This window comes from Eucalyptus grandis, chromosome 6, assembly GCF_016545825.1.
Source record: "Eucalyptus grandis isolate ANBG69807.140 chromosome 6, ASM1654582v1, whole genome shotgun sequence".
In the NCBI taxonomy this organism is placed as follows: domain Eukaryota; kingdom Viridiplantae; phylum Streptophyta; class Magnoliopsida; order Myrtales; family Myrtaceae; genus Eucalyptus; species Eucalyptus grandis.
Genome location: NC_052617.1, coordinates 41,458,994 through 41,478,991, shown reverse-complemented (window position 1 = coordinate 41,478,991; position 19,998 = coordinate 41,458,994). Strand labels below are relative to the sequence as shown.

Sequence of the window (19,998 nt, the reverse complement as noted above, 5' to 3'; positions counted from 1 at the left end):
TGACATTTGCCCTATTCAATTCGTGATCCAATTCATTCTCGTCCGTTTGAGATTATAAAAATTTGTCGAGAGTCATACCTTATTCAAGTCTGTCCACTACAATGGATACACCTTGAACTCTTTGGATTAATTTGAGGCCTGATCCTCTCTTGAACTCCACATCAAGTGGAAGAGTTCTATTCTGATATAATTTGTTACTACACGATACAGTTCATGTGGGCCAAATCCTTAAAAGGAGCAATCAAGATGATGGCCCTTGGGGTGGCTTATTTACTTGTTAATCAAGTCAACAGCTTTCCCCCATCTAACGTGGGACTTGGGAAGTCGCACAATTGAAAACAGAACGTCCGAAGAAATTGCGATCACTCGAACATACCACAGACGACCTTAAAAAGTATTCTCCACTGCGGGTGCATATGCGGAGGAAGAAGCAGTGGAATCCATCGTTGTTTTTTCTACGTGGGTGTTGAGCTTTTCCTTTGATGTGTGATAAGAGAGAGAGGGAAAGAGATGACAACAACGTTTCAGACGGATGGATCTAAGGCATCGAGCTTGATCGCAGAGGTTACTCACTGTGTGCGATTCGGATCGAAATCGGACCATCGGATTTGAAACTCAAATCGCTTTCCTTGATGTAGACAAGCGTGAATGGAGGGACCACCTAGACTTGGACGAACCCACGCCTAACCTAAACGTTCGCTTTCGACAAGAAAGAGCAATCCCTAACTTCATATTCCAACCATTGATTTGGCGAGTCATGGGTTGGGCTGAAGACACAGCGAAAGACCAATAGAACCTTTGCTACGCTGAGAATCAAATGGAACTCGCTTTCAAAATCGTGCTCGTGGTTTCTTGCTTGATTGAAGTCATTTGCAGGTATTGGTTTGCGTCGTGCGTTGTCATTTTCTGTCATTTTCTGTCATTTTGTACCCGGTCTCAATTTCAATATTTGACTTTGGCCAATGAGATACGAGACTTTTTGAGTACTTGAACCATTGAGCATTAACAATCTTATATATTTCTATGATTAAATTGGAAACTATTCAATGCAGTTCGAGAAATTATTCATTAGAAGAACAAATTCTGCCCTCAAGTAATTTATATTAGGGATTTTTTTTTTTTTTTTTTTGCCTTTATTGTACCTTACTCGATTTAGTTTCCCACTTTTCAGGATCAGGCCAAATTGACAAATTAGTCACAATGTGCCAAAGTGCAAAGCAAAGATTGTTGATGACCAACGAGGTATCGACTTAGATGGTTAGGGAGTTTGCTCCTTTATTTATGATATTCGGTCCAAATTTTATTGGGAGCACTCTAAGAAGTAATTTTGAACATCACCTGACCATTCTATATAAGAGTTAAAAAAGATGTGACAAAGCCAAGGACAAATGCAACCCCTTAAAGGATGAGAACATTTCTGGGCAAATTCTGAATGAGATTCTGAACAAGATTCAAGCAACTTTTGCATGATTGGATCTAGTAAACTCATCTCAATTGAAAAGAGCCTTTGAATATTGACAAACTCAGAGAATTGGTCTTTAAATCTGAGACCTTTTCCCGGAATAATTCGAAGCTGAGAGATTTGAGTCATGATATCCCACCCAATTATCAAATCTTTATTGGGAAGGCTTGATCCAAAAATTCTTGTGGTTATGGAACACTGAGGAAAAAACTGGACAGTGACTGGTGTGGTTCTGACATTTGTGGAGAAAGTATCTCCTGAAGCAGAATTGAAGTATCTGATGTAAGGAGTCCAGAATTCTTCAGGCAGAACTTTTGTGTCTAGAATGGAACAACTTGCTCCTGTGTCGATAAGAGCAATGACGTTGATAGGTTTGGCAAACTTCGAGGTGAGGATTTTAACAGGGAAATGGGGGCAGTGAGTATGACTTGAGAATATGTCAGGATTTGGCTGTGAAGATGTGGGAGATATATGAAAAATATCTCCAGATTCCGAGTCAGACTCAGAGTCACTAGAAGTTTGGTAAAAAGGAATGGCACAAAGAGTTTGTTCAGTTGGTTCATCATCAGCAGAGAATAAAGATTCAATATCATCATTTTCAAGTGAAAAACCTGTTTCATTCTCTATTAGATGAATCTGACCTTTTTTCGCCTGAGGACAGTTTTTGGCAAAATGTCCTTTTTTGTTGCAGATGTAGCAACGACTTGACTTCTTATGGCTAGTGCGATCTTTCCTTTTGCGTAGATATCTCCATTTCTTTTTTCCGGAAATGCTTGGAGCCATGTTTGGATTTCTTGATCGAGTATTTCTTGTAGTGCTTTTTCTTTCGGGAATACGGCCACAAGTACCATCACAATCTTGTTTGGAGCATTTGATCTTTAACTTCGAGAGGAACAAGCTCCTTCAAGACGCTTGTCATCGTGATGTATGTTCGGACCATTCGGCGTTTTTAAGCATAATTCTTCAAGACACGAGATGGACTTCTTGCTGAATTTCTCCCAGAGGAATATCTTGTATTCTTCTTTGTTTTCCAAAGAAAGATCTTTCAACCATCTGTGAAAGCTCTTTGGGGATGGAAGTAAGGAAGACATGCTTTAAATTTGGATCTGCTCCGATTTGGTAAAAGAGCTGGAGCATTAATCGATAATGCTTATCAAGATGCTTTTTCTGGAGGGAGCAGCATCTTCTTTCGAAAAATTCTCTTCTTTTCAGCTCCTTGAGATCTCCCGGGGTTCCCACAAAGACATGATATAAATAAGTCAGGGCATGGCTGAAATTGGGCGACATTAGGAACGTGATCTGATCTTGTTCCGAAAGTGATTGCCACTAGAATTTAAGGCTCCCTGTGAATCTTGTAACGAAGTTGTAAAGAACATCATTCATATCATGGTTGGTAATGGACTGTGTACTCAACCAAGTATGAAACTCTTCAAGTCTTTCTGGCCATTTTGGATAAGGAATATCGTCAATGGAAAAGAATTGTTTTGATGCCATAGACACATGTCTGGTGGAATCATTTCGGGGTGGGAATACTTGTCCGTCCAAATTCGGATCAAAGCATAATTTGATTCCATTTCATAGTCATAGTCTGGAGGAGTGTCTGCCATAAATATATGTGAGGTTGGTGGAACAATAGGGGGAGAATCAGTGGCATGATCTGAGAAGGATGAAGAGGAGAGGGATGATGAGTCTGATGTAGTAGAAGAAGTTTGCTCAGCTAGCAAAATCTGTTTTTCTGGGATAACAGGATCAGGCTCAGGCTGTTGGGTATTAGGCTCAGTTTCTTGCTTACCCAAATCCTTCAAAAAAGATTCTAATGGATTGGATAACATCATCTGGTCTGGCTTTTCCCTTATAACAATTGATCTTGATTCTGTCGGTGGCGTCTTTTGTTTCCCTTTTTCTTTCTGCAGGGCTTTGAGACGATTTCGTATTTCCACCATATCTGGTTCTCGTCTGGAAGTATCTTCTGGAATATTGGCAAAAACAGATATTTGTGGTGCTGGCGGTATGTACCCGGTTTGAACAGGAGGTGCCAGTGGATCAAAAGGTCTGAACCTTCCTTCCTCAAGAAGTTGAATTTGCTTCTTGAGCTTTTCTATCTCTGGTTTTGGATTTTCAAGGTAGTGGTACCCAAGATGTTGTCCTGATTCCAAGGCATGAAGCCTTGGTACTCTCATCATATCTTCGGAGATCTTGTTGCACATTTCCGATTTTGGAATCAATAGCCTTGAAGGCATTGTTTTGTGCTAACAGAGTCTCTGATTGCCAGTTTAGAACAGCTTCAGCGGTAGAGGTTTTTTTCTGTCTCCCATGTTCATCCACATCAGTGGGAGTAGGAATTTTAGGAACATGGCGGTATCTGCCATGAGGATCAATAAACTCTTCCGTAGCAGGGAATGAGAGTTTTGATTCTTCCTTGACAAGAGGAGGAAAGTCAGTTTCATGGAACATGGCTATTGAAGAAGTGGATGGTACTTTTGCTGGAACTTCAAGTGGGTAGGAATGTTTCTTAGCCCACTTAAGGATTGGCTTATAAAATGGAGAGAGAACTTGCTTTTTCTGGGGAGGAGATGGTGGTGGTGTTTTTGGTGGTTGTGGTGAGGCTTGAGATGTATTACCAGACTCTGTTGGTGGAGGTGGAGCATAGGAAACCATGAATTGGTATTTGTCACATTCACCAAGAGTATCAACGGATGAATCTCCGTCCAAGTACCTTTGGAAAATCTTATCTTTTGGCCTTTTACGTCGAGGTGGGGGTTTTGTAAAAGGATCTACCTCATTAGGGAATTTGTGCAATAGGAACATTGACAAAAAGGGTCCCAAAAGCAATGACCGTGTTTGTCTTTGTAGTAATGAACAGGATGTCCATTACCATCAAAGTGCCTGACATGCTTTTTTGGATCTGGCTCAGAGATAGATTGAGGGACACATGGTTCAATCATAAAGAGGGTTTGGAAGATAGAAGGGCTTTCTTCCTTTTCCTTGCCAAATTTGATGGAGACAGTTCCATCTTTTTTCCTTACGAACTCTGAGTCCGTAGACTGGAAAGGCTTGTTGTGCTGATGTAGCTTTTCATAGTTGGTAATCCAAGTTTCTGGAAGGAGTTTGGCCAACGTATCCTTTGGAATCTGTCTAGGAACATGGATACAAGATGCCTGATCATTCTGCATGGAAATGAACAAGGCGTCTTCATTACCATTGTTGAAATTGAGGTCAAGCGCGTGGTTCTGTACTCGATAAATCATCTGGTAATGTAGTGTTGCAGCTACAGAGTCAGCAGTTTGAGGAGCTCCAGTAAGTTGGACTTGAACTTTCATAAAAGAAAGCAACTGAGGATCCGAAAGAGCAATATTGAAGTTGGGATAAAGTGTGACAAAGACTGTTCCTGCATTCAAAGTAGTTTGAACAGTACCAATACAAGCATGCTGGTATTGTAGAAACCTGGTGTCTAGTAAAGCTATTCTTGCCATAACTGGCAAACCTTTTCGACCGTGGAAGGTTAGAGCAAGACGAACAGCTCCATAATGGACATGAGTGTATCCCTGTTGAGCCCATTGTCTGGGAAATTCTGGAGGGATCTGGAGAGTAACAAAATACTCCTTTTCAGTAGCAGGAATAGGATGCTGGTCGAATTTGGAGGACTGAACGTACTCCTTTACTTGCTTTGGGGTTTGGTGAATAAGTTGGCGGATGGAACGAATAGGTGAAAATGATGAGGTTGGTTTTGCGAAAGCAGAATAAGGGTTCATGAGAGGAAGTTGTGTTTCAGAAATCTTGGTTTCATCACTAAGAGAGACTTCATAAAGATAGTTTATCTTAGAGGCATTAGAGACACGAAATTCAGGAGGTGTTGAGGATGAAGACGAAGGTGTTAGAGACACTGGTGCTTCGAGGATTTCTGGTTCTGTAGACATAATGAAAGGAGATCTTCTCAGCACTGGATTCACCTGTCAAGCGCATGGAATGAGTAATATTAAAAACGAAACCTTGGCTCTGATACCAATGAATGGACCTAGACTTAGAACCAGGGAGGGAGAGTAAGTATTTCTGCAGGTATGCATCCCACATAGGCGAACAACCCCGTTCAAGCCCTTCAGGGACAGCCTTTTAGCGTAAAACCACTCGGCCCTTTAGTTCGAGCCTAGAGACACCAGAGATGCCAGGATGGAAACGTTTCTAACCTACCCAAGCCTGCATTTCTTGAAGGATCCTACCAGCTGCCGGAGAAGAAGAGGGAACTTAGAAAGCCATGGAGAGATTTTCACAAAGCACACACTTTACTTCAGGGGACTCTGCCCAAAACATTACACCCTCCTTGCCTTATATAGGCAATAAAGAGGTCACAAGGACACACAAGGACCTAGCTCACGGGTCCGGGAACAAACAAGGGCACCGAAAGGGAATTATTCGCACACTATGAACAAGAATCGCATCGTGAACAGTACATTCCCTAGCCTAGTGCTACAGTAAAAGTGAACAGTGATTTGCTACAGTGAAAATGTACGGACTCAACGGTCTCGTCCGTCACGAGCATTGTAGCTACACACTGAATCATCCGTGCTGTCTTCGAGGAGATGTGCCTCGTACTTCTGTTCAAGAGCTTCAAGGTCTTCTGGTGAGAGGATTTGGTTCAGTCTCTGGGATGAGGATGCTTGTTCATGAGCCTAGTGTGATGCTTCTTCTTCAGCCCAGTTTGTATTTTCATCTTCTCCAAGGTCGGGAATTCTTGGCTGAGGCCAATTGGATGGGTCTGCATAGAAGGATGTGTCCATGCTTTGGAATTGTTCATAGGGGTCCTGGGACAGAGGTCCTCCAAAGCGTGCATAGGGGTCCTGGGTGGACTGGACAATGTCATCTTCACTTGTCATTTCAAGCTCTTGGGACGATGAGGCTTGTCCGTATTGTCTGAGTGCTTCTTTAGCTTCTGGTGCTAGGTCATAATGATCCCACGTAGTGGGTGCATTATTCCAAATATCTTCGGGAATGGTCTTGTTTTCCTGGCACAGGATTCTTTGGAGTTCTCGATATTCATTTTCACAGAGTCGAACAGATCTAGGATAAGATCTGTAAATCCGAGCTTCTCGATTGTTCAAGTTAGGTTTATAGGATGTGGTTCCTATTTCTAGTGGTGCATCGAGAATACTACCATTATTTCTGCAAAAATTCCAAGGTCGTCTAAAGAACAGGATGGTGTGGACTTCGGGGTTTGGCGTCGTCGATCTCAGTTCTCTTTCTAAGTCTTGTTTCCAAGATGTAGGAGGATAGAACCAATTTAGAAATTCTAAAAGATTTCTATCGCATTCTTTTTCAATGTTTCTTCCGAGCAAGAATATTCTTGTGAGGTTAGCAATGAATTTTCTGGTTGGGATTTCAAAAGCTATTAGATACTTATTGGTTAAGTACCATAATAACGTTTTGAGTTGTTCAGGGAAATCATCTTCCTTCCAGATAAGAGGATGAATGAATGGATAATTCATATTTAACCCGAAAGGATAAAGAATCGAACCTCCATTGAATCTCGAATAGGTCTCGTGTGACTTTGCCACATAAGGTTCTCCATGTTTTCAGCAAGGCTGTCATTCTGAATCTGCTGAATAATCTTCTGGGGATATTTCCAGCTTTGTAGATCTCTGATGTTCTCAATTTTGTATTTTACTCCATGGTTGAGCATATGAAAAGCAGGCCTTTTGATATACATGTTGATCTCGGCTGGTGCTTTTGGCCTTGATAAGAAGTCAGCAAGTACATTCTTCTTTCCAGGAATATGCTTTGTTTCAAAGGAGTATTTTGAAAACCATTCAGCCCATCTAAGCAGTTGAGAATTTGGAATCTGTTTTTGTTTAAACTTGGTCATCTGAGGGAAAGATGCCATGTCTAATTCCACTAGGAAGTGGTGGCCGATGAGATGAACCTCAAATTTTTTGATTCCATTTTTGACTGCTAAGATTTCTTTGAAAGTGGAATGGTAATGCATTTCAGCTTGAGAAAACTTTCCACTTTTATGGGCACAAAGGAGTCTCTTACCATCAATTTCTTCGAATAGAACGGCTGCCCAAAGTATTCATCATTGGCGTCCGTTTGAAGAATTCTTTTACCTGTTGATGGTATTTGTAATGGCGGGAGATTCTGCATAATCTCCTTAAGCTCAGCGACTGTTTTGGTCTGAGTCTTTCCCCAAGGTGGGGAGTTCTTTTTTAGCATGGATTGCAAAGGGATCAGAAGCTTTGCAATATTGGGAACGAAATCTCTGAGATAATTAATTATCCCAAGAAATTGCTGGACTTGTTTGTCGTGAAGTTGTCTTCGGGAAACTTCAATAATTCTTGAGCAATATGTGGCCCGGGTAGTATGTACCTTTGTTGAGGTGCATACCAAGAAATTCAATCTCGTTTGGGCAATGTTCATCTTTCTTTGAGAGAGCATAATGCCATGCTTTCTCACTATTTCTGCAAATTGTTCAAGGAGTTGACAAAGTGTGGACTGCCATCGTGGCCGTAGAGCAGAATATCGTCGATATACACCGCTGCACTTGATAGTATTGGTTGAAAATACGGCACATAGCCTTTTGGAAAAGGGATGGTGCTACCTTTAAACCAAAAGGAAGAACTTTCCACTGGAAGTGCTGGTTTGGGATACAGAATCCTGTTTTGGATCTGTCTTCAGGATGGATGCCCAATTGCCAAAAACCTGCTTTGAGATCGAATTTGGAATAAATGTGGGCTTTGGTCAAACCAGTAAAGAGAGAATCTCTGGATGGTAAAGGGAATTTGTCATCTTGGAGAAAGAGGTTGAGAGGTTGATAGTTGATCACTAATCTCATTTTTCCTCTCGTTTTGCTCGGCTCGCTTATTGACATAAAGGCTTCACAAGCCCATTGTGAGTCGGAAACTTCAATAAGGCCTTGTTGTAAAAGTTCCGAGCATTCCCTTTGAGCTAAAACCAAATGTTCTGGTTTCATTCCCATGTGGCTCGCCTTGGTTGGATTTATGTCTTCATTACCATTGTTGAAATTGAGGTCAAGCCATTATTACAACTTTAGACCGTCTGGAGGGTGTGTACATCCAAATTGTATCACGAAATGATATATATAGAATTTCAATTTCAATATTTTTCATTAAAATTTTCAGTCGATTAAATTTCATATATGCTGGCAAATTACTTCATCGGCTGATTGAAGTAGAGCTGGTTAATCGAGGTTTAATTTTTCAATGCTGTGATTGATTTTATATTATAATTGAGGACCCGTGTGCTTGTGGCTCCAAAAGTCCCTAACCCAACCCCTCAAGGAAAAGAAAGGAAAATTCCTTTTTTATTGATGTGATGTTGTGGTCCAAGGATGGGAAAGAAAGGAAATCGCCTTCAAAAGCAACATCGAGACCTTTTCTTACGTGCCTTGACGATTATATAAGAAACTTGAAAACAACACGCACCGCAAGCAACACGAAACCAAAAGGCTTCTTGAAGAGCCTCGTTCAAGGGAAATTACTCAAAAAGTTCTAAATCTGTTATGTTTGTGTTAATTTAGTTATAAACCTTTTAACTGTGTAAATTGAGTTGTTTGCCAATTTAATTCTCCCGACTAATTTTGATTGAAGCTAATGTGACGGTCATTTAAAGATCGTTCATCCTACGTGACACCGTTGGTACTAACATAGGCGATTTTTATAATTTTTTCAAAATTTTCTGAATTTTTTTTTCCTTTTTTCTTTCCATTCTCTTTTTTTCTTTAATTTTAGATATCCTTCGTCTTTAATCACGTCATGTCCGCACCACTTTGATGCCGTAAAACCTTACTCCCAACTCCCTCCTTCACTTAAACACAAAAGCCATTTGCAAAACCAGAATGCTCCAACAACTGATACAACGTCTCCCTTCCTTCACGTCATACATACTCGAAGATCGCCGTTCATTCATCGTATTGCTGGGTGATAGTATGGATTCCGAGAACAAGACCACCCACAAGTGCGACAAAATGATTGTCCATGGAGGAAAGGTTTTGATCTGTTAAAAATTCAGGCCATTCATACTCATGTTTGGAGGAAGATCCTGAATATGAGGATTTCATTAGGCTTTGTTTCAAGCACATCAACCATTCGAGCCAAGGCTATATTAGTAAGGACAGATGACAGCAATGTGCTTCACTCAAACATAGGTACCATACATAATAGAACATCATAATGAATGGATCAAGCTGCCAAGCATGTCTGTTTAGTACAATGAATGCTTAATTGAATGGGTTAAACCCTCAAAGAAAATCATTTTGGACAATTTTTCAGGGTCGGGTTTTGAGATTGAAGCCGTTAGATATTCTGCCGAGACAGGTTAGTGAGTCTCCCAGGAGGACACCAACGTGACCGCAATGCTGTTCGGATTTGCTCATTTTGCATAATCAACCCCAATAGCAGGTAATCGACCAGTGTATGCTAACAAGAATCAGGGTGCGAGTCTCCTGCAAGTGCACTCGTAAAGAATCTGAAAGAAGCCCTTGGGTGGCTCATCCTCCAACTTCAGAAGACTTGCGATTTTCGAAAAACTGGCGTGATGGCTTAAGTATAGCGATTCTTCAATTTCCTGATTTTTTATTTCCTGCCCAAAAAGTTTGGGTTTGGACAAGGCCCACTGCATTGCCCAAATAGCCAGTGGCCTCATGTAACAAATTGATCTGAATTCATCATTTTCATTCCATGCTTCTGGAGTCTGAAAAGAAAAACTGCAACAAGGCAAAATTAAATTATCCGTCATCGACTTAGATACGTTTGAAGGGATGCTAGGCATTCTAACAGACCCATATACTCACATGCAAAATATAGACATTGGCAGAGACCTAAATAATCTCATGCAAAAGTTCAATTCTCAATGTCATTTATGATTTCCTCGCCCCACTCTCAGCAAAAAGAAAAAGCCCTTTTGCTTCAAATTTCTTAAGCGTTCGTCAGCATCTTAGCTAGCAGATAGATAATGGTGTTCGCGAGAGATTTTCAGAATTTACACATGCATGATCTCATAATAAGGAAACTGGTGGCTGATTCAAAGCTTGCATAAAAAGTTCACTTACCCTAGACTTTTTTCCGACCATGCTGCTTCATAGACACCAGCTGCAGTCTGAAATGCCATGTCCATCATTCCCTCTTGGATCATGGAAGCAGCCAAAGAATACGTAACTCCTGGCCATACTTCCCTTGATTGCATTGCCGACATATCAATTCTTCCATCAGGCAGCATTCCATTTACTGCTCCACGAGTCCCTCCTTTCATCTTCGATACATTAAAATCAAAGACCTTTTCCAGCGCACTTCGGATTTTGTCACTATCAGCAATTGGGAGAAGACCACATGCTCTGGCAATCCTGTAAATCCATAAAACATTCAGTTCATCCATGCAATTCTTCCATAATCAAGAAAATCACCTAGTCATTACAAGCTCAAGAAAAATTATTTGACAAAAGGTGCATATTCAGTCATACAAGATCAATTTCAGTTCTGTTTCTTTTATGACGTATTTATCAGTTTTTTTTTTCTTTGATCTTGCAATGATATATTAATCTTCCCCCTTCGGCAATATGCTGAACCAATAAACCGCTGCACACCTCATATAAGATGAGACAGTTATCAATGCTGTGGTACTTTATTAGAGGAAAAAAGTAGCCTGAAGATGATTTTACTAACCACTGTCCGGCTAGTTGATCTGCCTGAATTGATGCACTCACACTACTTCCACTGTCGTCATAGTTATAGTAGCAACCATTCCATAACTTGTCATAGACCACTTTTGCCTTTTGGTACTTAACCCAAAAATAGTTTCCAGAAGTAATATCACCAACTTCACGTGCCATAGCTGAAGCAGCCTGAAGGGCAGCCACCCAGAGCCCACCACAGTATGCGCTTACTCCAGAAACAGACCATGCATCATAAGTTTGATCAGGAAAGCCCTCATTTTCTATCATCCCATCACCATCTTTGTCAAACTGATCCATATAGGCCATTGCAGTATAAACTGAGGGCCAAACAGCTTTTGCAAAGTTCAGATCACCAGTTGCAATGAAGTCCCTGTAAACTTGAAGGACAAATTTTGGGTTTAAGTCCTTCCATCTATCTGTGTTGAACAGGTTATAAGCATTAACTTCGAACCACGGATTGTTTAGTCCGATATCATGCGGAACAGCTCCAAGAACCTTGCGAGGAACCCACTTTCCATCACTCATGATTTTCCTCTTTTGAGGATCATGTAGCATAACTGCTGCTGCAAAGTCTCGTTGGATACTGAGTTCAAGCTTTGGGTATAGCATGATAAGTGCAAAAGATGAATAGAAATGGACATCATATGTATTCCACATGAGGTATTCATTTCCTTCTAGGTAAAGGAACTGTCCAATATTTTCTTCCCCCTCCTGGAGCAAAGAGGTCCCGAAAGCAGTATTTGATGTCAAGGGACCATGGATTCGGGATAAGGTTGATGCCATTCTCTCAATTATTTCAACAGCTGTGTCATTGCCCACCTCATTTTTCAGACCTAACTTGGCCTGGTCAAGGGAAAATTTCACATGTCCGCTCAATAAGTTCCGCACAGGAGGTGAGCCATCTACAAAAACAAAAAATAGCATCCAATAATTGAAGTGGAAAGATAATCATCAGCAGAAGTCCACAAAAAATGCGCATACCTGTCCAAATGGTTCCACCTGAATTCAGATAGTAGAGCTCATTAAAAAGAGTAACTGGGTACCTGGGAAATGTTTCCAACCCAAACATTTCTTTAAGCATTGATTATATGCTAAGTCATTAGGCAATGGAGAAATAAAAAGCAATCTCATAAACATATTTGCAAAGGATTCACCATGAAGGGAGTCTTCTGTCATGAAGAATTGGTCCTTGCCAAGCGTCTATCTGGGACTCCCACTGTGTATGCTCTAGTTAAAAGGAGATCAAAAGTTTAGTACACTGAATCATGTGATTCAAGTTCCCAGCCAATTTCATTAATTAATTTTGTTGTCATGAGGACAATGGAAACAAGACAACAACGCAATGGTTGTTTTCACAAAGGCATGTAAACGTTCCAACCCAAACCAAACGAGCAAAATGAAAGAAACCCTCCCCATAATAAATCCATACTGTTCATCGACCAGTCATCAGTACATAGGCTCTGCTGTAGCAAATAACTTGTGTTTTATCCTTTTCTAGATAGGCAACTATAACAGATCCTCATATCTTTATCGACAGAATGTCAACCATTATGGTAGATACAGCAGATATCTCCATGATTCATGCACCAATTAGTTATCTGAACCATACAAGATTGAATCCGTCTTCAAACGCATGCAAATAGAGCTATTAAGTAGCCAACGATTACCAGACCGTAGCAGAAAAGGTCAGATACAAGCCAAATTTGGAAGTTGCAGGACAATCATAAATAGTAGATACAACAGACCCCATGAAATCATTACCTAGAATAGCATCACGTGCAATCTTTGCTGCTGCATCCCCATTAGTCCCATAAAACTTTGTATAACGCCTGCTATTGCAAATTGGTTTTAATAGACAAATAGGAATACTTTACTTGCATAACTTAAAAGTGTGGGAATACTCTCACCTGTAATACACATTGTCGTCAAATCTCACCTCTGGGCAATCCCATGCCAATGAAAATGTAACCGTACGAACAGATCCTGGAGGAACTACCAAAGAGGCAGCTATGGCAGCACCGATAGACGAACCTGCTTCTGATGGAACGAGATTATCATTCTGGCCGGTATGATCAAATGACCCATTCTACACATGCAAGAGCAGTAAAACATAAGAATCTCAGTACTCTTCATTGAGAAGGCATTGACACACACTACACGTGGATAGAAGATCTTTCAGTTCATCCCGTAAATAATATAATAAAAGCAATATCAGGAGAATTTACTTTTCAAAAACGAGTTTGACATAAATTTAAAGAGTAAATTGGCTTTCTTTTTCGTTTTACATGCAGCAGTACAAAGAGTGTTACTTCTGCAAAATAATGCTTGCCAGAACAGAACTTTCAATATACGAAGTAATGAGTTCGCAGAGTGGCCACTTCAACATGCCATCATTCTTTTGCCTTATGGGCAAACAGCAAGCTACATGCACTACTAAGTACCAACCCAGGCTGCATTTAATTAGATTAGGTTGACAAGACACGATCTTGAGAAATTATGTCTAATTCTTAAATACCAAAAGAAAGCCCCATATCTCAAAATATTTCCCTTTTGTTTTTCTTTTGTATTGTTAAAAACATATGTTCCATGTTTTCATCCCATGCATTCTTCTATTTCAAAGTGTTTCATACAGCATACTGGTTGCACTGAAATGCTGGTTATCCTAAAAGGTTTGTCAAAATGCCACTGGAAAGAGAGGACTGGAGCATGTCATCAGTTACCTGGATTGATACTCATACAGTAATTCAAGGCCACTGTTAGGGACCGGTGAAGAGAGAAATTATGAAGAATCAATTGCCCACCAAATCTAAGATTGAAAATCACAATTCATATGCATTTATGCTTAAGAGAGTCACATTTATTATTTAGCGATCTAGCGGGGAAAAGGAAACTGTAAGAAGGCTCAGCTGAGCTGACAAAGTTACAGTTCCAATTCTTTTACGCCGCATACTTTCTTTAGTTAAAGCCCTCATAAATCAACATGCACTACTCCAGTGACAGTCGAGCATCCAACAAAACAAAGAAATAGAATTCTTTATTGCAATGAATCATATCTACATTCCAGCATCTTATATGTTTCAAGATCATTAGTTAAGTTGATGATATAACAAGATAATGAGGCTTCAATAAGCCCAATGATTCAGAGGAATTATATGACTAACCTTTTTAATTGCATACCACATATCCTTTGCCGTGAAACCATGGGATGTACCAGAAATCAGGAAATAAGGACACTTAGAAATATGTACATCAGAAGATTCCTCAGCTGCAATAGCGAAAGTCACTGGTGGATGTCCATTTGCAGTTCTGGACAGTGAATAAGTACGACCAAGAAATAAGACGGGCAACATGGGCATTGAAGTGGCAACTAAATTAAGATTTGAATGTCGAAATTCACCTGTGATGTAAGAGAATTCCATGAATACCATCAGTGGTCCTGGAAGGAGACAGAAAATTATGATTTAAGTAAGCCAACTACTTTTATTTCCTATCTATTTGAAAATGATATAAGTAACCAAAAATTAAAGACACTGAACATTTCTTACTCCATATTAGAGTTGAAATGCCCACCGGAAAAACCTGATACTCCTCCCACAGAGTTCTGCAGTGTAAAACAACCAAACATGTTAGTTATCGGTAATTCTTCAACAACTCAGAGACTCCTGTATCTGAAAGATCAATAGTGAGCATTATGCCAAAAAAGGGTGTATAATTCATAAAAAAATTTCTTCAATTGTGTCTCCAATTCAAGTTAACTAAAGACTTGCCATCAAGATGACTGAATATTTAAAAATGCATCAATCGAAATAGGGAATCTTAAAAAGTGCATTGCCTAATACTGAAAACACAATAAAGCTTTACACCTTACCACCCATGTAAAGAGCAAGGAGACATCTGCAGAAGTTCTTCCTTGATTGGAAACCTGAAGAGACAAAAGCAGCCAATAAAGCATAGGTGATAAAATGTTGTGAAAACTAAATAAAAAATTCTAGACATTTTACCGTAAAGGTAAATACAGAGACAGGAAAACTGCTTTCTTTGTAATTGTGGGGGATTATTGGCGATAACTGACGAGTTACAATTCTGAGATCTGGGTCAGGTTCACCTGGTTTACAAAGAAACTAAGATTACCTGCAATCATAAAAAACTTTGTCTGCATTAGCAATTGAGGACTCATCGATTAGTACCATCATATATTGTCCATGCCCTTGGAAACAAAGCATGGTATGTACATTTATCCCCATTCAAGTTCCAATCCCAACATTCAGTCCCTGAGCCTCTTGACCCTCTATATAACAACATACATACGAAATAGTTATTATTTGTAGAGAAAATTGTAAATTAACACCATATGCTGGTGGAGAAGAAAGAACTTGTACGGCAAGAAAACTTACTTGGGCATCCCAGCAGTCTTTGGACATAATACTGTTGAAAACTTTTTACCATTCGGACGCGAAACCATGACCTGTATAACCCCATATCATGGAAGGCCTTGAACAGTTTGAAATGACTATAGAGGCAGTTACACTTCCATGGGAACACCAATACAGAAGTCAAGGGTCTAGAGAACTGAAGTTGTGCTCAGAAAAATCATCATGATTGATCAAAATGCATAATCACTGCATTGGTCCCATGATGAGATCGAACATGTGTATTCTTACAGAACAGAATTTTGTTCCAGCAGACTTTGGAGGAACCAATCCAAATTCAAGGAAATAGAAGGGCATTTAGCAAATTTAGACAATAATTGATTGGGTTAATGTGTAACTCGACCGTGGCCATGAACATATTTTGGATGGTAGCATGACAAGAATATTTTCTTCGCAAAGTCTTCAATAAGAGAGGATATTGCTGGTAGAAATGGGTGATCAGTGATTCTAAAGAATTTATAAGTGCAACAGATAAACAAAGATGTTTTTTATATTCGGAAAAAATTGTTTAAGCAGGTTTCCAGTTAATAAAATTTCAATAGAATTCATAGTCTCACAAAGGTAAAGCATAAAAACCAATATTAGTAGGCAGGAAAGCTATCAAATCTTCAGTCGAGTATTCTTCATAGAAGGAATCAACTTATTTTCAAGCTGGTGACAAAAATAAATTCAACTGGCTATCCTTCTACTGACAAATGCTGTAGTCTTTTATCTTTGAGAAGATGGATCGGTTTGTGATCATAGTGGCCAAAGAGCTAGAGCTTCTTGCATATTTTGAGCTTGTGCTGTCATGCTCACTGCTCCAGATCTTACCAAAATAACTTTCTTTTTCAAAAAATGCAAGCATCTTATACATTTCTATTATGGCTAATAGTTTCATAAACACAGATGCAAGTGTTGCTGTCATAAAGGTAAACTTGAACTTCGCCAACATTTGAACTTACAGAGAACTGATTTGCTAGAATTGGTACGTCTTCAGATACTTTTGGAAATAGTTGAAACCGTTGAAACTCGCCTTTGTAGCTTCTCCCAATGCTTCCTGCACTAAATGTCTTGCAAGAAGGTATCATGTCATCAAATTGGGCGAACACTTCCATTAAAAGATGGCAAGTGAAGAACACATCTGTACTTCTGCATTCGATAAACAGTTTATCCGGTGGTTTGTGAAATAAGACGGCCTACCCAATACCACCCAAAGGAACACCCTGGTGACCAGTTACGTGGCGCTTTTTAGTAAAATCGAATATCGTATCCTACAATCAAGAAAAGGGAATAAGATGATATTAGAACCAAAAGAGTACCAAATATATCAAAGAGTGGTTTGTAGTTGGTATACTCTTCCATGAACTGCTTCTTGTTTGGAATGATGCCACAACCGAACACCTATCGGAGCCTTCAAAGGCCAAATGAAGAAGGAAGGAAATTAATTGTGTGATAAAGCTCACTTGTAACAATAGCAATATGTTTTATTCACAACTAAATGAAATTATCATACAATTTCAACAACATTATTCCTTAATGAAAAGACCATACAATTTCCTATTTCACTTTTAAATGATCATATTTCACTTCCCCTATGGGGCTTGTCGTCAAGGACTAACATGTCTATGAAACTAATAAGACTAGCTGGCTTCATCATAATAGGCAAAAGCAGTTCTATAGAGATATCACCAAATGCATGAGAGCAAGCAACTGCAGATCACAGCTCTACGCAAACTAGGATTTCTATTTCTACAATCTCTCGTGAATTATCTACAGTTCAACAAAATACAATGTTTCTAGAAGATGGGAAAAATGGGTTATGGTTACATTTTGGTAGGTCAAACGAAAATTTGGCCAGAGTAAATTTTTTTGCACCAAATGACAGAACCAAAACATAAGAAACTCCAGAATGATAAACGATTTGAATTTTCCCACATGTGGTCACAATTCATGCACAAGAATTATATCAAACAAATCTATTCAAGTATTTAGAAGTCAAATGTCTATTCCCTGTGTCCATAGTCAATACATTGGAATATAAGACTCCCAGTGCATTTTCAATCATTTTTGTTTTTTCTAAAATCCTTGGAAACAAGCGCAGAGGTTTGATAACCTGGAGGCCCATGAATTGCCTTGCAAGCCCCATGAACATTAAGTCCAAGCCTTTCCCTGTGCAAACTGCCCTAACCAAAAGCAATTTGCACGCAGTTTGTGGGATTTGATTTCTTGCTTATGCTATTGTCCACTATTAAGAGGACCTACAGATAGGAAGGAATAGTAGCATATTGTTTTATCTCATTACACCAGGAAGTTGCAGGAAAAGTGAAACATGAAAATTGTTCTCTAAAGCCGAAAGATTTCTAAAAGATTATGCTTCAGAAAAATCAAAACATGATGCATCCAGCTTCAGTATGCTTATTTGATCCACCAAACCTCACATTACCACTCTCCAAGGAGGCCAGTTGTATGTAAACACCACACCACCCCCCCTCTCTTTCATCCCCACTCCCTAAAGTAAGGGCTCTTCGCACTTGAACTGTGAATAACATAACTAAAGGAAAACTTTCTTCTTCCATTTTTACTTGGGTGAAAGATCGATTCTGGATAGCTTAAAAAATTGACTTCAATGAATTGCTGATAACTATTCTGTTAAGGCTATTTTGACCACCTAAGTCATCTTTTAAGCAGGTAAAAGGATCTATAACCAACTAGAGTACTAGGAATAGCAATCAATCACTTAACAGCAAAAGGCACACATAAGGTAAATCAGTCTCTTGAGCTGCAGTTCTACTAAGCACATGATCAATCTATTAAACACGTTCAGAGAGAAATCATACGCATATTAAAATTGCTGACATACCAGATGCAGCTTTTCGTGGAGTGTTAAAGTAAACTGCGAAGGCGTTCTCCCTTCACAACTTAACTTGCGTTGCCAAGTCAATGGGGCAGGTTCCTCAGGTTGAACCTAAAACAAACAAAAACAGATGGAACTAACTGTGCAAAATAAAGATATACAACAACAGTATATAACAGGAAGCTAAGTTAAAAAGACCACTTAGATTTCAGATGATTTAACAGTTAGTTTGTAATGCATGATTCATCTCATGCTCTAGGACTGTTGACCAAGAGATTATGAAAGGTGAGCGGGCTTTAGTTTTTCCTTTTTTATCCCCTAACCAAGCTCAACATAGAACCTGAACGTGAAGACTACTAAAAATCTTATCATAGACATTGAAAAAACAGCATCTGAAAAAATCCGTGAAACGAAAGTTAGCCTTTATTCAAAAGAAAAGGGACTTGATGAAATGAAGACCACACCTTGTGTCGAGAAGAATCATCCGATCCGTCTTTCTCTCCATTCTCTCTTATACCATTCTCCATCTGTCAATTCAACTTGAGGGGAGAACAACTTAAGAGCTCTTGAAACAAATCAGCAAAGGCAGCAATGTGTGCACAAATCTCTCAACTTCAGCATTAGCCAAGGGACACATGAAGAGAGCAAAGAAGAGGAATGACCATTCCCCGCAAGGCACTGAAGCAGAAATGGATCAAACTTAAATGGAGGCATTAAGATCACGTTTCATCAGTAAATCACGGGGGGAAGGGGAATAAGAACTCGTGCTTAAATCCACCGAGCTCAGCCACAGTTGGTTTTCACTCAATTATTGCTCGACCTTGCTAAAAGACCTCATAACTCAACAGACATCCTTAGTGAAGATCATGCAGAGAGCTAAACAAACAAAGTAGCGATTTTAATTGTCGACCCGCCTCTTCTATGATCCAATCAGTATCAAGATGATTTTCCGCGCCCATAAAAAGAATAATAATCTCGAATTCCACACATTTTCCCGCATTAGACCAAACAGTATTCCATTTTCTGCTTAAAAATAACTACTGGACAAGCTTCGTGTCCAAATCCCTCGTGAGTCTGAACTCCTCCTCTATTAACAACAAACGCACATCAAGTATCAACATGTTCAATCCCCAATAGACCTCCGTATTCAACCCCCCGCCCTCCCCAACCCCCTCTTTCGCCAGCATTGCGCGGACAGATTAATTACGAAAATCCTCACAGATCACGCGGATCCCGTCGGTGGTACAAGAACCTCGAATCGATCACCGATCGTAGAAATGAAGGCGGAATGCGACCAATCGAAAACATCACATCAGAGAGCGCATACGTACCTCGCTAGCCACTCGGTTCAGAGCGAATCAATCGACAACCGCGCGAGATTCCAGGCAAGAACGGCGCGCGATTGCAGGAGCGGCTCGAAAGGGGAGAAGATCGCAAGCGACAAGCGCTGGAGAGCTCGCCTCGCATGCAGCAGACCGGACCGCGCTTTGCAGCAGCAGAGACGAGTTGGCAAGAGAATAATAGAGACGATCAGAGCCGCGAGAGTTGTCAATTTATAGCTCTCCGATCAGTCGCCGGTGACCCCTGCTGA

General features: G+C 39.9%; 1 protein-coding gene across 8 annotated transcripts; it reads right to left on the bottom strand.

The window, feature by feature from the left end:
- Positions 1-9,509: 9,509 nt before the first annotated feature.
- Positions 9,510-19,998, bottom strand: LOC104449825 (non-lysosomal glucosylceramidase). 8 transcript variants are annotated; one of them, XM_010064097.3, is made up of 20 exons: positions 19,739-19,998; positions 18,872-19,085; positions 18,414-18,518; positions 16,908-16,964; positions 16,754-16,824; positions 16,516-16,615; positions 15,536-15,606; positions 15,329-15,429; positions 15,143-15,246; positions 15,010-15,063; positions 14,687-14,742; positions 14,539-14,577; positions 14,303-14,447; positions 13,049-13,227; positions 12,903-12,970; positions 12,296-12,368; positions 12,123-12,184; positions 11,131-12,043; positions 10,521-10,811; positions 9,510-10,175 (listed from the first exon to the last, which is right to left on the bottom strand). In XM_010064097.3, exons 2-20 carry the CDS (start codon positions 18,932-18,934, stop codon positions 9,899-9,901), a joined length of 2,829 nt encoding a protein of 942 aa, XP_010062399.2. In that variant the 5' UTR covers positions 18,935-19,085; positions 19,739-19,998; the 3' UTR covers positions 9,510-9,898. The 8 variants fall into 8 exon arrangements, with proteins under 8 accessions (XP_010062399.2, XP_010062401.2, XP_010062402.2 ...); XM_010064099.3 differs by having other exon boundaries at positions 18,872-18,946; XM_010064100.3 differs by having other exon boundaries at positions 18,872-18,934.